This window comes from Chenopodium quinoa, unplaced genomic scaffold (genome assembly GCF_001683475.1).
Source record: "Chenopodium quinoa cultivar QQ74 unplaced genomic scaffold, ASM168347v1, whole genome shotgun sequence".
Taxonomy (NCBI): domain Eukaryota; kingdom Viridiplantae; phylum Streptophyta; class Magnoliopsida; order Caryophyllales; family Amaranthaceae; genus Chenopodium; species Chenopodium quinoa.
The window spans coordinates 5,111,395-5,128,569 of record NW_018742914.1 but is presented as its reverse complement, the minus strand read 5'-3'; the positions used below and the strand labels follow the sequence as shown (position 1 = coordinate 5,128,569).

The 17,175-nt window shown below is 33.8% G+C and overlaps 2 protein-coding genes across 3 annotated transcripts; both read left to right on the top strand.

Annotated features, from left to right (window-relative positions):
* Positions 1-1,967: 1,967 nt before the first annotated feature.
* Positions 1,968-7,421, top strand: LOC110727969 (importin subunit alpha-like). Of its 2 annotated transcripts, none has more exons than XM_021907560.1 (11): positions 1,968-2,335; positions 2,509-2,605; positions 3,026-3,117; positions 3,235-3,366; positions 4,102-4,287; positions 4,413-4,549; positions 4,632-4,710; positions 5,438-5,566; positions 5,715-5,842; positions 5,930-6,301; positions 6,889-7,421. In XM_021907560.1, exons 1-10 carry the CDS (start codon positions 2,123-2,125, stop codon positions 6,297-6,299), a joined length of 1,563 nt encoding a protein of 520 aa, XP_021763252.1. In that variant the 5' UTR covers positions 1,968-2,122; the 3' UTR covers positions 6,300-6,301; positions 6,889-7,421. The 2 variants fall into 2 exon arrangements, with proteins under 2 accessions (XP_021763252.1, XP_021763251.1); XM_021907559.1 differs by having other exon boundaries at positions 4,386-4,549.
* A 626-nt stretch (positions 7,422-8,047) lies between these two features.
* LOC110727968 lies at positions 8,048-11,071 on the top strand. The gene is made up of 3 exons (XM_021907558.1): positions 8,048-8,540; positions 8,645-9,025; positions 10,334-11,071. Exons 1-3 carry the CDS (start codon positions 8,135-8,137, stop codon positions 10,693-10,695), a joined length of 1,149 nt encoding a protein of 382 aa, XP_021763250.1. The 5' UTR covers positions 8,048-8,134; the 3' UTR covers positions 10,696-11,071.
* Positions 11,072-17,175: the final 6,104 nt, after the last annotated feature.

Genomic DNA, 17,175 nt, shown 5'->3' with positions numbered 1-17,175 from the left:
GGATCTAATAAATAATATGAAGGGGTAAATTTGTGATTGTTGATTATCAATGCTTGATTAATTTCCTATTGATTGATTTAATGCTATGCAATTAGGTTTGCCAGATTTAATTGTATGAGTTTAGCAATATTAATTCGAGATTCGACAGATGAGAATTGATGTTTAGGCTTAGTTTCAATAGGCGGACTAATTTATAAATGGTTAAGTCGAGATTCGACAGATGAGATTTAATACCGGTAAATTAACTTTGTGATTATAATACGTAGAGAAAGCCCTTTATAATCTGATTAATTGATGCTTGATGATTGCTTATTGTGATTTGCCCTGAAATATTGTTTATTAGTGAACCTATGCCCTAGGTTTCCCTTTATTGATTTAAACCCTTTTTATTCCTTTCCTACTCTTACTTTTAGTATTTAATTACATTTTTACAACAAACTGTTATAATTTAGATTGCATTTAATTAATTAGGAGTAAATTGACTTGTTTCCCTGTGGTTCGACTCTTCTTCCCTATCTACATAGTTAGTGGATTTAGGTTTATTTTTGATTAGGTGAATACGGCTTGAGTCTGTCAACCAACAACAGAAAAGTGGAAGCACCTTTTCTTGTTTCATGTTTGATTTTTTGTTTACAAAGAAGTAAAAAAAAAACAATGTTAAACAAGCCCAAGGTATGATTAACATTAGGGCTATTCATCGGTCCAAGACCGGATCAGACCGAAAATAAAAATTTTAAGAATCGAAAACCGGAACGATTAAGCTAGGACCAAACCCGGACCGGATCTACAATAACTTAGTTGATGTGGTGGTAAAGAACCCACTAATTAATCTAGGCAACGCAGGATCAAATACCATATCTGCAACTTTTTTATTTTTATATTTATTTTTATTTTTTTTAATTTGATTGAAGCATTTTAAACTTTTTTTTTTAATTTTTAAAAACTGTTTAAGCATTTTTAACTTTATAATTTTTTCTTAATTTTTTTGTATATGTCTATGATAATTTGCCTTCCATTCTTTTTAACAATAATTTAAGTAGTTTTAATTTTCTGTAACGGTTTAAGCATTTTTAACTTTTTTTAATTTTCTTTAATTTTTTGTATATGTCTAAAATAATTTTCCTTCCATTATTTTTAATAATATTTTAAATAGTTGTAATAAGGAATCATGATATTGAATCATAACAAGTGCGTTTATTTACCTATATTATCTTATGTTTGAATTCGTCAAAACCCATTAATAAATATTTATAGATCTGACACTAATGCAAATACTAATAATGTACCATTAGAGGAGAAATAATTAGTTTATGATGTTAGATTTCATTAATAAGTTTTTTAGATTTTGTAAAACTTTAATATTTAACTAATTGTATGTGTTCAAGTATTGAACATTTTTCCAATATTTTTGTTAAACTATAGATGTTCATTTGTCCCCTAATTTGAAATTTCTGGCTCCGCCACTGCTTAATACAACCCTCTCCTTACCGTATTAATACTCGTAAATAAATACCATCGCACAAGAGTTTCACATCCGAACCAATACGAAAATACTTTAAAAATGGGGTTTGCATTGGATCATATTCCGATCCAAACAATGGTATAGTTTCCCTAAAGTACATGGCCAGCTTAATTCCAGCCAACCTCCCAACACAAAAGCATCCCTTTCAAACCCACTCTTAAAAAAAAAATAAAAAAAATAAAAAAAATAAAAAAAATCTGACGGCTGACGCAAACACAACGGTAACAAAATCAATCTCCTAAAAACAATTCCAAATTTATTTTTTTAATTTTACAAAACCTATCTTCAAATTTCAAATTTGAGTGGCACCACCCTGTAATTAACCACCAAATCCAACCCCCTTAAAATAAAATAAAATAAAAATAAAATAATTATACTACCCTCTTTCATTTTCATCTGGTATTATACTCTAACTCCATATATAAATACCCTTACTTTCGCTTTCTTCATTTCAACATTCTTTCTCCCTCAATTCCTTCACCCTCTCTCAAAACCCTTGTTCAGTTTTTGATCGATTTCGATTATTTTCTCTCTCCTAGGGTTAGGGTTTTTTCGGGTGTTTGATTGTTGATTTTCGATCGATTCAAGGAGGAAGAAACGATGTCGTTGAGGCCAAATGCTAGGACTGAAGTCCGCCGTAGCAGGTACAAGGTGGCGGTCGACGCGGAGGAGGGTCGCCGTCGGAGAGAGGATAACATGGTTGAGATTCGTAAGAATCGTCGAGAAGAGAATTTGCAGAAGAAGCGTCGTGAAGGCTTTCAATCTGCTGCTTCTCAGCAATTGCCTTCTTCTGCTGCTCCTTTTGATAAGAAGGTATAATCGTACTTTGATTGAACTTTTTTTATTTAATTATGTAAGTAGGGTTTGATTTTTGTTTGTTGTATGTAGTATAATTAGGTTTTGAGTTGATTGATTAATTGGGGATTTTCTTAGGGATTAATTTGGTTAGATTATTGATTGTTGTGTTTTTTGGATTTGTGTTGTAGATTGAAAGTCTGCCACAGATGGTTGCTGGTGTTTGTTCAGATGATGGGACTGCTCAGCTTGAAGCCACTACTCACTTCCGAAAGCTGCTTTCGATAGGTTTATCTTCTGTTATTTGAATGTTGAATTCTAAGTGAATTTGAATATATTGAATCATCTGATTATTTTGTGTGTCAATTTACAGTTCATTTGATTAATGACATCGACTTTTTGCGCTTAAATTAGGCAAAGTCTTGTAGGTTGCTTAATTCAAACACATGGGATGGTTTAGATAGTTGTTAAACGCCACACTCTATTCAGTTTCTTGGAATCATATACTCGTTGTTAATTTGTAAAGGAATAAATGTATATGAATTTATTTGAAACAAATATGATATAATTATAGTTCCTGAGGTTTATATGTAATCTGGTGTAGCTATTTATTTTTCAAGTTTTTGTGCTTGGTTTTTCTTGTATGATGAGTACAACAGTCAGTTGAGGTCAGTCGTTCTTACGGGATTGTACATGGTTGTTTCACAGAGCGTAACCCACCTATTGAAGAGGTTGTTCAATCAGGAGTTGTTCCTCGTCTTGTTGAATTTTTGGGTAGAGATGATTACCCTCAGCTTCAGGTTTGTTTAAGTGAATTTGTTCTTTTAATCAGAAAAGAATGAAAATCAGTAGTTTTTAGCAACAAAATTTTTGGGTGTAATGCCACCTTCTTACACTAACATAATGTACCTTTTCAGTTTGAGGCTGCTTGGGCACTTACTAATATTGCGTCTGGCACATCGGAGAACACTAAGGTTGTCATTGATCATGGAGCTGTTCCAATTTTTGTCAAGCTTCTTGGCTCACCAAGTGATGACGTTCGTGAACAGGTCTGTATAATTAATGTTTAAAGTCTTGAACACATGCTTGTGTACATATTTTTAATTGGATAATGATGTAGTCTACTATATCTGATTTTGGGGATTGGGCCTCCAGGGTGAGGGGAAACCTTGGCGGAAAGGCCCGTGCAAATATAATTTTGTTCGAACTATGTGGATCCCATCTGTTTTTTTAATTGTATGTTTTGATACTCCTCTAATACAATTATTAAATAAGGGTTGCACTAGATGGATGTATAAAATAAGATTGTAAAAGTCAACCCCGTACAAGTCTTTTGCTTGTTGTAGTTTGCTAGGGAGTTAAATATGATTAGTAAGTTTTATATCGTGGAAGATCAGCCTTTTGTTTTACTGTCTGAAGAAGTTTTAATGTGTCTGGGCCGAACCGGAGTTAAAGCATTTGGCTTGTTTCATACTTCTTCCATTTTTTATAGATGAAATACTTTGATTTTTTTCACTAATAACACACTGTTTATTATGATTTTATTTTAAGGAAAACTATAGTCAAATGGGATTTTGTCTAACTCTTCTTGATGTATGTTTAAATATATTACTAGTATTTACTTGTTGATAATTCAATTTTTTAATGTTTGAAGTTGTGCATTGAAAAACACGAAAATGAGAATGTTTCATCTTAAGTTGGATTAAGCACTTTCTTTCTTTGACACTATTTCCTTTTCTTTCTGATCTTCTATGAATGCCTAATCTGCTCATTTTTTACTCTAGGCTGTTTGGGCTTTGGGGAATATTGCTGGTGATTCACCAAAATGTCGGGATTTGGTCCTTGCCCATGGTGCCCTATTGCCATTGATGGCTCAATTCAACGAGCATGCCAAACTGTCTATGTTGCGAAATGCCACATGGACCTTGTCAAACTTCTGCAGAGGCAAGCCTCAACCATCATTTGACCAGGTTATCCTCTTTAGTTTGCTAGATAGTACTCTGTAAGCTTGAATGCCATGTTTCTGTAGTATCTGACATATTGTTCATTTTTATATTTGCTTGGTCAGACTAAACCTGCTCTTCCCACTCTTCAGAGGCTTATTCATTCAAATGATGATGAAATACTTACGGATGCTTGTTGGGCACTTTCATATCTATCTGATGGTACCAATGACAAGATTCAAGCTGTTATTGAAGCTGGAGCCTGCCCCCGGCTTGTGGAGCTTTTACTGTGAGTATTCTTTTTTCAACTCTTGATGTACTCAAATTCCAGTTCTAAGTTCCTTTGTCTAATAATGCCATTCCTCTTACAGTCATGCTTCTCCATCTGTGCTGATTCCTGCACTTCGTACTGTCGGAAATATTGTTACTGGTGATGACATGCAGACTCAGGTTGGTTCTGCATATAAAACTTGTGCTGAATATATTGACTTGAGCGTATCCTTTATCAAGGCTTTACCAGCTAAATTTTCCTGTGTATGCATCAATGCATGTATATATTGTTATTTTATAGCTCAATTTTTTACACTAGCTGAGAAAAGAAAAACCTAGTCTTGGTTGAACAGTGGAATAGTAGTGGATAGTTGCTTTTTTGAATTAGTTGGTGCTTTTGATGCAGTTGGAAGCCATAGGTGACTGGAGTACCCCTCCATAGCTGATTAGTTATTTGACAACTTCACGACTTTTATTTCGTTCATTTGATTTCTGATTCCATTCTGGAGATCATAGTTTCCTTTGTATGTCTATTGTCTGAGCTCAGTTTAATAAGCAAGTTCTGTACTAGTTATGCTATGTTGAATATATGCCAATTTGGATTGATGAACTTTCTCTCCACTTATATATGATAGGAAGAGCATTATAGTTAGCTTGAGCTTTCTATCAATGGGGCTGCCCCCTCCCTCCCCCCACCCTCCCCCCTTCTTTATTAGGATTAAGATCATATTGAGGCTTTTAAATTACTCAGCTTGAAAGTTTGTTTCTTATATCTCAGTGCAATCACAGCTTTGTGAATTATAGATAGTTGGATGAAGTGTAAGAGCCTTGTTGTTGATGATTTTTTTTCCCCTCCTGTATTTGGTTGCCTCCTCCATTTCTCTCACCTCTTTTTACTTTGCTGCAGTGCATCATTGATCATCGGGCTCTTCCGTGTCTTCTTAACTTGCTGAACCAAAGTTACAAGAAGAGTATTAAAAAAGAAGCTTGCTGGACCATTTCCAACATCACTGCAGGAACTAAGGAGCAAATACAGGTAAGCAATGATCTTTCTGTTACAATTCATCCAGTTCGTACTTTTCCGAGTCCCTTTTTTTTTTTTTTTTTTTAAAAAAAAAATTTTAATTTTTAATTTTTTAATTTTTTATTTTTTATTTTGATGATCTTGCACTTCCTTGATGCAGTTTGTCATTGAAGCTGGCATTATTGGTCCTCTTGTCCATCTCCTCCAAAATGCTGAGTTTGATATCAAGAAGGAGGCTGCTTGGGCTATTTCAAATGCTACTTCAGGAGGTTCCCCTGATCAAATAAAGTATGACTTTATAGTCTGATTTGTTGTAGTTTTGCTTGTACTTCTATATGCTGGGATGAGATAGCTCAGATCTTTTCTGTGATGCAGGTTTTTGGTGAGCCAGGGATGTGTCAAGCCACTCTGTGATCTTTTAGTTTGCCCTGATCCAAGAATTGTCACTGTTTGCTTGGAAGGTCTTGAGAACATATTGAAGATTGGGGAAGCCGAGAAGAATCTGGGTGCAGAAGGTGTGAATGTTTACGCTCAGATGATTGAGGAAGCTGAAGGTCTAGATAAGATAGAAAACTTGCAGAGTCATGACAACAATGAAATTTATGAGAAGGCAGTTAAAATCCTTGAGACCTATTGGATTGATGATGAAGATGAAGCATTGCCTTCTGCTGATGGTGCTCAAAATGGGTTCGAGTTTGGTGGGAATGATATCGCTGTTCCACAGGGTGGATTCAAGTTTGGTTAAAGGTATGAACTGCTGCTCCTATGCCTCTAAAACACTTGCTATGTTGATTTCATGTCTTATCTATTCTTCTTAGTGGTATGTCTGCATTATTAAAATCATATTTGAATGTGTATATATAATGTTTTTGTAACTAATGATATGTTAAAAGTATGTTCAGCGAATATTTCTATCCAAATTCTATTTTGGTTATTTTGATTAGCTGAATAATTTTAGGCAGAAATTTAAAAAAGTTGATTAAATCTCAATGTGTTGGACATGAAATTTTAGACCCCAAATATAGTTGTGATGTGTGCTGGTAATGTAAAATTGCTGAGAGGAAGTAGTTTCTGTTTTGGGTGGGTGAAATTACTTTCCAGTTGGTCCTTGGGCACCCTTAGTTTTATCAAACATTTTTCTACTACACTCTAGCCAACTCTAGGTGGTCATTTAACGAGTTTCTTTCTGGAAAATTATGCTTTTTCTATGTGCGCAGAATTATCTGCTACATATTTTACACTTTGGCCAGAGTATGGAAATGATAATTACGTTAGTCCTAGCTACCTTCAGTTTACCTAGTCCTGTTTTTGATATGTTGTTATAAAACTTGCAGGATGTGCCAGCGGAGTCTATTGAGGTCCCTAGTTTGAGGATTGATATATTGTGAGTATATCCAGATTGTCGGTCCAGTCCGGTCCAGCCACAACTATGGTTGAGGTGCTCGCTAAGCACTTCAACATTTGTGGAGCACACCCATCATCAACGAGTCAGCGAGTCCTCTTGGAATTAATATTTTGCAGTGTCCTAGTCAAGTCAATTCAACACAAGCAGGGGTAGTCATGCAGCTATATATACATTAAGTGCGTTTTTTTTCGAGTCATATATAGTTAGGCTGCTAATAAGGATGGAGCAAGTGTATTTTTTTGATCAAGGGGTTTCCATCTCTATTTTATACACATATAATATGTACTTGGTCTTTTATCAGATGGGAAGCCCTCTTCTTGAGGGCCTATTCTATTTACGCTAAACAAGGAAGAGATATTTGTCGAGTCTGTAAGGAGTCGGATGTTGAATGAAGTTCAGTCATATAATTGTTCAGTTTTGAGTTTTCTTGATGAAGGTCCAATTCTATATGCATTGCTTTTATTATTACTTCTATTCTATACCCGTAGAAAATGAACAACAGAAACCAACATTGTTACACTTATGGTTTGATTATATCTAACTATTTCCCCATGTTTGCTTAATCGTTGGTTCGATCATTTCGATGTGCCCTGCATTCTTTTATTTCATCTTATTCAAGTCAGTTTGAAAATGACATATATTATGATATGCTTGTATTCTTTGAGGTGCCAGAGTTATGGTGAACCGGTCATTATAAAATATCTTGATGTGGTTGGATAATTATTAATAATTGGAAAGAATGTTGAACTCAATAAAATAATCTATCTACTAATGAATTAATGATACAAAATTAACGCTAAGTAGCCATTAAGTTGAATGTGATACTATTATAACCTGTCATATTGTGAAAAGACAACGATGCCCCGTTCATGTATGAATGAGACAAGCTATCTAAGGGCATTTTGGTAAGACATGTACACTCAGTTCTGTTGAAAATTTTGAGTTTGTATGAAGTTTCAGTTTTTATAATGGAGCGTTAAAGGCACAACACAACTTAAGACAACTAGCGTAGCTTCCAGGAAAATGGATTTTTGGAGTACAGTTTGTCTCTTTCGTATTCTTGGGCTATAATTTTTGCCTATATAATTGCAACACAGTTTATTATTATATGCTCAAACTAGGCCTCTTCATTTTTTTTTTTATATAAATTTTCTACATTCAGTCGATCATAAAAGATGAGAGACAAGCAAGTCTCTGATGAGGATGTATCATCGGAGGATGTATCATCAGAGTTTTGCTGGTGGCGAACGTGTGCCACAGCAGAAGAAATGAGTAGCTTGAAGGTTAGTAGCATCTCCGATGTAGGGAGTTTGAATCCAAGGCTTAAGGTGATGAGAGAAATGGAGAGGCTTGCAATGGTAGCATCTGAGGGTCTAGATGATCTTCGACACAGGCTCGTGGCTTACCGAGCTGGAGATATGTGGGTTCCTATGGGTGGGATTAAGAAGGAAGATATGGAGATCCCGCCAACCGTTACCATTCTCTTGGTTGGCTTTGCTGCAGGTGGGAAGAGCTCTTTGATCAACCTTATGTATAGTGTGCTTGGAAGAGCTGGGATCATACCCTTCGCACAGACATCAGGTCAGACATTATACAATTGTTGTGAATTTTCCTGTTTCTTAACTTTTCATCCATGAATTTTTTTTAATATAAGGCTTCAATTCATTGTTATTGTTTTAAAACAGGAAGCTCAGTAAACTCTGAATCAACAACAATGTTTTTGGAGGAACACAATGTCTTAAGATCAGTGAGAGCAGGGTTCTGTGTGTTCGATTCAAGGGGGTTTGACTACAATGATCGGGCAGACGAGAGCCTCATCGAACTGTCTCAATGGACCACTGAAGGAGTCAAGCACAATCAGCCTTGCAGCAGATTAAGCGATGATGAGACTCGCAACATTAACGTTGGATCAACAACAACATCAAGAAAGTATAGTAAGAGGCAAGTCAACTGTGCAATTGTGGTTGCAAATATGGCTGATCTTTATGATCGTTTACAGGCTGGTGATTCAAAACATTTGGAGGCAACAAGAGAAGTGTTTTGCCACCCTGGTTTGAAAAGAGGCAGTAAGTTTCTTTGTTATTCTTTTTATCTCTTGATCATGCACTTTTGTGGCTTTCCTTGCTGTTTTTTCAACATAAGACTTTCAGAAACTCGTAGCTATGTTTAATTCTTTATTTGTTCTGCTGGTTTCTGATGAGATTTGTAAATAAAATATCATTAAGTGAGTAGCAGATTTGTATAATCATTAAAACTTGAGGAAACCCAGGAGAAATCTCTTCTTAAATGACTAGCAAGTTTGTCCCTTCATATCAAGGTGTCCGTCCTATACAAAAATATAGAACACCCTCTTACATAGAGGATAGAACGTGAGAGAGCGTAAAATTATACCCGGGTATAGGATGAAAGATTTACTTCACATCTGTACGGATCTTTAATGTTTAAAAGGACTTTTATCTTTCTATAGTAATTAGTTAATGTTTAAACATATCTAGTTATTAAGCATTTGTAATAAGTGCAAAATGTGAATTTCTTTTGTTTTATTAACTTGTGCAAGTGTCATTCATTTCAAATTGATGGTTACAATTTACTCTTTGTAGAAACTAAGGAAATGATCGGAAAGTGGGAAAAAAGGGTTGGAATCCTGAAAGAAAACAATAGTAAAAAAGTTCATGAACCCCTAATGTAATGATACACATGAAATAAGAAAATGATTACAATAATGTGGTTAAAAGTGTTTCCATATTGTAAAATGACCAAAACATGAAATGACTACCATCCTTTTCAAAATAAATGTCTTAGGGCCTGTTCTAATAGACTGAAATCAATTGAGCTGAACTGAACTGAACTGAACTAAAATGAATATTTTATAAGAGAAGGAAATTAGGAATTGAACTGAACTGAAAATAAACATATGAGAAGAGGCCCTTAGTGCTTGTTTATTTGGTTGCGCGCTTGTTTGACATAGTAAATAGAAATTCCTAGAAAATATGCTTAAATCTTTTGTTTGGTCAACATGAAATTTGTGAAATGGAAGAATTGTAACTTCTAGGAATTGCAACTTCACCTTGTTCATCCACACTTCAAATGAAGGAAGTCGTTTTTAGGGTCTGTTTACATATACTGAAATGAATATTTTATGAGAAAAGGAAATTAGGAACTGAGTTGAAATGAAGTGATTGGATCTGAACAGAATGAACTAAAATAAACTGAACTGAAATTAAGCTGGAGTGAACAGACCCTTAGAGTAGAACACAAAAAACGAATATACATTACTACGTGGAAGTTTAAAAATTCACTAATTGAGGAGCATTGTACAAAGAGATTGAATTTTTCATATGAACTAACGAATGATTTGGCTTTTGTTTGTGTAGATCAGAACCCAATCTTAGTACTCACTCACGGTGACAAACTAACAGCTGAGGAACGTCTTGACGGTCGAGTCAAAATATGTCAATTTTTGGGAATTTCTGAAACAAGTGGAGTTTATGACATTGTTTGTCTCACTGAGTGTGGAGTCCTAGCTGAAGAATGTGACCCGGTCACTGCATACGCCCTAACCGAGGCTGTTTACCGGGCACTGCTCGTGTCCGACATGAGCCATCTTCCTAAGAGAAACTTCAAAGATAGAGCACTCTACGTGGTTTCATGGTTACTATGCTTGATTGGTTCTTTCTTTGCTTTACTTGCTCATCTCTTCTCCGGTCCTAGTCAAAAGTACCGCAAGTTCAAATAGAGTGACTCGCCGGATTTGATGTTTGTTCATGTTGATCTATATAATATACTCCGTAATTAGTAGGGGTGATAACCTAATCAAATCATCCTTTTGGATGAAATAACAGCTTCGAGCTGACTTGTTTGTACGTACGTCTTATTTAAGACTTATATTTGTTTGTTTGAACCTTGCTTAGCACATCTTGTGCAATGGCCTGTTGGCAATCTGCACAAGAGATTACCTTCCTTTGTATAAGTTTTTATTTACTTTTTTCGCGCTAGATGCGTTTACAGAAATGTATGCATGATGATGCTTGAGTCTTATCTCATGGCATGTTTTGTTAAAAATGTTTATAATATTATACTAGTATGACTAATGTGGTCTTACCTATTTAAGTATTAACTACTTGTAGTATACTTTAGTGTATCTCCAAAGCTCAAAGTAGCAACTTTTTGAATACTTGTGATGAACTGATGATAGTGACATGAAATTGAAGAAAGTTCAGTCATGTGAACATGTAGGTAATTGACAAATGAATGGTGATTGTTTTTTGCCAGTCTTTTGTCGATTGGACCGAATTAACCGCTCCGATTCAAACTATATGAAACATATCTATTGGAGTAAATTTATTTACATCTACTACTTCCGTTTCATTTTTATATTTTTTAACTTCAAAGTATTATTTGTAAAATATAAAATATTCTAAAGTTTTTAAACATATGAAACAGTTGTAGTATATTATATCATCTAAATTAAAGTATTGAATTGTCAATAAATTCAAACATTTAATTGAAAAAACCTCAACCATACCAAATATTGATCCCTAGATATAAATTGAACCGAAATGAGTACAATCAGCTTGTTTGCCAATAATGCATGATCTGTGCACTCGGTTAAATAAAAAATAAATAAATTAGATGTTAAAAAAAGAACATGTTTGTGTTTAACAATGAACATACATTATCAAAGAACATAAAGATTAAAGACATTACAACAAGAGCGTGATAAAAATTTATTAAAATTTTATGAAAAAATCTTTACCAATCATTTCCCCAAAAATAGTTCACTCGCTCCAAAAATTCAATTTTCTATAATAATTTTGGTTCTTTCTCTCTAAAATATTCTCAACTAAAAAAAATTTAAGATTTCATTTTCAAATTAAATTTCAAAATGATGTAGGTTAAAAGAACATAATTATAATGTAAAGAACATATAATTCATACCCGAAGAACACACCGATCAAACTTAAAGAACATACGATATTTTTTTTTTTAAAAATGATATATGATAATAAAAATTGTGCGTCACTCATTATCTCAAAGAACATACGAGCCAAATTCAAAGAACATACTTTATATTATTGAAACCCAAAAAACATGTTTAATCAACATATGTTAAAGAACATAAGTATAAAAGAACATATTATCAAACATATATAGGTAAGTTCTTTGTCAAACACGGTATGTTCTTTATGAAACAACCGTACATTTTTTCCGCCTTTCGGGTGCACCCGGGTGTACTATTCGATTTTTAGTTTGCCAATTCTATTCGGGTAGTTAGATGGGAAGAGTATATGCCTATTCATACTTGAAAATGTAAAGCTACTCTTCGCTTCATAGCCTTGCTAGACAATAATGTGCCAACTCTAAAGCATTTTTAGTACTTCGTCAATCCTCTTTTGTTTGCCTCAATGAGAAACTATCACTTAACTCTCACATTCGCTACATTTGGTTCCACCAATTTTCTTTCTCATCGACTTCATCCAATTAGTTACGAAAACAATATAACCCCAATGATGGAAACAAAATGGGTACATTTTTTACCCATTTGTTTTCTTAAAAATTACTCGTATTATTAGCAACAACAAAAAGTAACAAATGGAGTATCAATTGTTTGCAAATCTTTTGGTCGCTTTCAATTGTATTTTGTAATGACTATAAAACCATAATACCTCCTACATTATGTTGTGTTTGCATGAAAATAGTTATAGTGCACCCGGGTGTACCATGCATATGGTGCACCCGGAAAGAACATAAGACATATTTTAAAGAACATGGGCAAAAAAAAAGAACATGCTAGTCTTTGAAAAAGAACATACCTGTGTTTGACAAAAGAACATGTTTGTGTTTGACAAGAACATGACATTACAAATAACATAAAGTCTTTACAAAAAGAACATGTTATTTTTCATGGTTATTTGGGTGGTTAAACGTGTTTGAAAAAGAACATTATATTTGACAGAAATATAGGTGATCATTGGGCGGACCGGGCCAAGGTTAAAAAATCAGCTCACTTCTCGAGTCGGGCCAAGTTTTGGGCTGAAGTTTTTGTGCCCAAACCTGACCAAAATGGTCCGACCGTGCGGGCTTTTTGTGTTGAGTACAAAAAATCAACTAAAATGCATAATAACGCAATCCCAAACCCGCCCAAAAATTTAAATTTACGGGCCGGGTCCGACCGAATTTGGGGGTGAAATTTTTTTGCCCAAAACCCGTCCAAAATCAAGCCGGGTCGATCTAACTTTGATCACCTCTAACCAAATAACATAAAGTCTTTATAAAAAGAACATGATAATACAGTAAAGAACATGTTCTATTTTCTAGTTACTCGGGTGATTGATTTTTTTTTTTTTTTTAAATGTACATACATTAAAGAACATATTGTATAATATAAAGAACATATAGTTCAAACTCAAAGAACATATTAATCAAATTTAAAGAACATATTATGCTCACGTTCTTTATAAATATCTATAATGTTCTTTTTTTCGCCCATATTCTTTTAAATATACCTAATGTTCTTTCCGGGTGCACCATGCGTATGGTGCACCCGGGTGCACCAACCATAGTGTTTGCAGAGAAAAAGAGAAGAATATATATACTTCATCTTTTTGGGGGGTCTATTATGCATTTATGCTACCAACTAGCTGTTTGTTTAGTATTGGAGGAGAAGCAAATACGAGAACAATGCCATTTTTCTAAGATAACTAACAGAATTGGATGACACATAATTTGTTGGTGAAAGGGGGGATATTGTCCTAGAGATGATTGACGCATTTGCTTTGCATCTACAATATGGTGGGACAGAATATAGCGAAGAAAAGCCGAAATTCATCACGACATTGTATTGTTTACTTGTTTTTGCAGCTGAGTATTGGAGAGAGAAAGTTTGAGGACAATAACTTGAATTTAGCTGTGTCTAGGGGTGCACAAAAACTAGCCCGGACCTGAAAACCGACTTGAACCGGATCTGTTGGGACCGGACCTGATCCAGACCTGTAGATTCAGATTCGGTCCCGGTCCTTGAAACTCAAGGATTCCGGGTTTCAGGTCCGGTCCGAGTAAAACCCGGAATTTTTAGGTCCAGAATTTAAAAATCAAGGATTCAGGTCCCGGTCCATTCAGGTCCGGGTCAGGTCCGGTCCAGTTTTGGACCGGTGTACAACCCTAGCTGCATCTGCTGCTGCAGTAAAGGTGTTCAATCAAGTAAGAAAATTTTGTGAAAAACTACCTATTATATTCCAGAATTTGCAAGAAATTACCTATTAAAAAAAATATTGTAATTGACTACCTAACTTTTGAAAAATGTTGCAATTAACTATCTTACGCCGGATAATGAAGTTTGACTAAAATTTTCCGGCGTTGACTTGATCACGTGACACTTAGTGACCATCGCGTGGGAAAATTGTGAGAAAATTTGGGAAAGAAAAGGGTCATTAAGTGTTACATGATGGTCACGCGACCAAGTTAACATCGGAGAATTTTAGTCAAATTCCTTCATAATCCGGCGTAAGGTAGTAAATTACAACATTTTTCAAAAATTAGGTAGTCAATTACAATATTTTTTTTAATAGGTAGTTTCTTGCAAATTCAGGATTATAATAGATAGTTTTTCACAAAATTTCCATCAAGTAAGTAATGGAAATATACGGTTTTTACGTGTTGGTTAGGTTGCACCACCAAAGGGATGTGCGCGCATAGTTGAACATGATGTAGCGAGAGGTAGCCCTGATAAGACTTATTTTGGGCGGGGCATGGATGGTGAGGTCTTAGACATTGTTTTTGTGAGGGTAATCGAGCTGCATGTTAGTTTGTCGGCCACACCAAAAATTAATTTTGACACAATTTATTTTCATTGTGAAGAAACAATTTTTAATGCTCCTCACAAGAACATGTGCCAAATAAATGAGATTAATTGTAAAATAATATGGAGTAAAAATACTAGATGAAGCCCGTGCGATTCACGGTTTGTATGATTTTTATTTTAATTATTTTTTTTTGTATTAATGTGTTGAAATTTGTTATATATTTAGATAAAATTCCTAATATTAAAAGATAATTTATAATTATTAATTAATTTAACCTTAAAAATTTCATCACTTATTTAATTGGCTACGACAAAAATTTATAATCTTACATGGCGCGCTAAAAAAATTAAATCCTACATGGCTCTTCAAAAACTCGAGAAATAACTCCCCTTTATATATATACTAGTTTTGTGCCCCGTGCAATGCCGGGTTGTTTATGAAGTCTATTAAAATCTATCCAACGTGGCGTGACACTCAAATTTTATTTTATCGAAAATAAAACTCTAAACTAACAATTTTATCCTAAAATTCTATCCAAATTTGATTCAAAATAGAATTCTAAATAACTTTTGTATCTTATGAAGTCTATTTGAACCTATCCAACGTGGCGCGACAGTTGGCGAAAAGTTAGAATGCCAAGTGTCGCAGTCTCATGACCTATCTAAAAGTTTAGCTTTATATATTAAACTAGGTGTGAAGCCCGTGCGATGCACGGGTTAGTTTATATATATTTTTTTATTATTTTTTGTAATATTATTATTATTACTATTATTATTTTGTATTATTATTTTTATTATTAATTTGTTTGGATTTTTTTAAGGATACACTTGTATTGATTATTTTAATTAATTTACTTAAAAATATGCTCTCATGTTTTAATCCGACAAAATAATTAATTAAAAATTAAATAGGTTTATTTGACTCTAACTATTTCTTTAGTACCACTAGTATATGTTCCAAGTACTTGCACATGTATTAAAGTATAGCTAATCCTAATCCAATCCATATTTCCTTGTACATCAATTAAGAATTATTGGCAGTAACACACTAACAAATTAATGGTAATAAATTTATCCCTAATTTTAAATTATATGTTCCAACTTAAATACATACTTGTAAATGAAAAAGCTACCCTTTTCTTCTTTAAAAAAATATACTACCTCCAACCTCTGTAACGGATGCTACACTTTAAGTGCAACAAACCAATGCAAAAACTTTCCTCTAGTAAATTTTTTTTGTATGATATTATTATATTACCCTTTCTTATAGTTTCCAAATCAAAATTAAAAGACTAAATGAGACTTGATTAAATTACAAACATAAATCAATTAACCTCAAACTAAATCAACCTCCCCCAACTACCACCATTCAATCACCAATTCAATGATCAAAAGAAAAAAAAAATCTTCCAGACATTCCCTTATTCATCTTTCTCTCTCCTCCCTCAAACTTCACCAACAACCACCACCACCACTGGTCCCTCCGGATTCCGTGCACCGCTACCAAACTTCTCCGGCCACCACAAAACTCCTGCTCTCTTCTTCGGCCACCACAAAACTTCTATATGTCTTCTCCGACCACCGAGTCAACCCGTGTTAAAATCGTCAACGATGTTATGGTCAAATTTGACCAAATAAACCCCTAAATGACGATTAGAAGCTAAATAACTACCAGTTTTAAAGCTTTGTCTTCATAGTTTTAGGTTGTTTGGTGGTTTTTTCTCTTTAGTTATTATAATAGCAAAAGGTTTAGTGAAATCATTGAGTTGGTTTTTCTGTTTTGTATACTCAGTAAAAACTTTATTCCAAAGCTTAATTTGAACTCGTTTCCCCCTAATTACAAAAAAAATATTAGATACACATAAAATAAATATACGTAAGAAGAATTATTTAAAAATATTTAAAAAAAAAAAACATACATACCATTTATCTTCTATTTCGATAGAATCACCAATTTCGTTTACAACCATACCTACTACGTCTAATATAAAAATACAACATTTAAAAAAAACATACATACCATTTATCTTCTATTTCGATAGAATCACCAATTTCGTTTACAACCATACCTACTACATACGTCTAATATAAAAATACAACACTGAAATATTAGAAAAAAAAATTGATATAAAACAATCTATACATTTTAGATAAAATAAACCAATATATTTACCGGGAAGTGAATAATTGTTGCGAAATTGATCTAAAGAATGTAATTGTATAAAATCAAATCTATGCATTGGTATTTTTTTTCATCATCTCCAATAGCTCGGACAACAGTGTTTTGAAAAAATTGAATCATTATTTTGTTGTCACTGACAATGCGATATTGATTTTTATTTGAAACGACTTAAAAGTATCTAATGGTGTAAACTTTTCCTTCAATCAATTTCGAACGAAAGGGTTGAACAAAGT

Excerpts from the sequence above, each read along its gene's own strand:
- LOC110727969 (XM_021907559.1), top strand. The coding sequence starts at position 2,123 with ATGTCGTTGAGGCCAAATGCTAGGACTGAAGTCCGCCGTAGCAGGTAC. Across the intron at positions 2,336-2,508 it reads CTGCTCCTTTTGATAAGAAG|ATTGAAAGTCTGCCACAGAT; the intron begins GTATAATCGTAC and ends TTTGTGTTGTAG. Across the intron at positions 4,288-4,385 it reads CTCAACCATCATTTGACCAG|ACTAAACCTGCTCTTCCCAC; the intron begins GTTATCCTCTTT and ends TTGCTTGGTCAG.
- LOC110727968 (XM_021907558.1), top strand. The coding sequence starts at position 8,135 with ATGAGAGACAAGCAAGTCTCTGATGAGGATGTATCATCGGAGGATGTA. Across the intron at positions 8,541-8,644 it reads ACCCTTCGCACAGACATCAG|GAAGCTCAGTAAACTCTGAA; the intron begins GTCAGACATTAT and ends GTTTTAAAACAG. Across the intron at positions 9,026-10,333 it reads CCCTGGTTTGAAAAGAGGCA|ATCAGAACCCAATCTTAGTA; the intron begins GTAAGTTTCTTT and ends TTGTTTGTGTAG.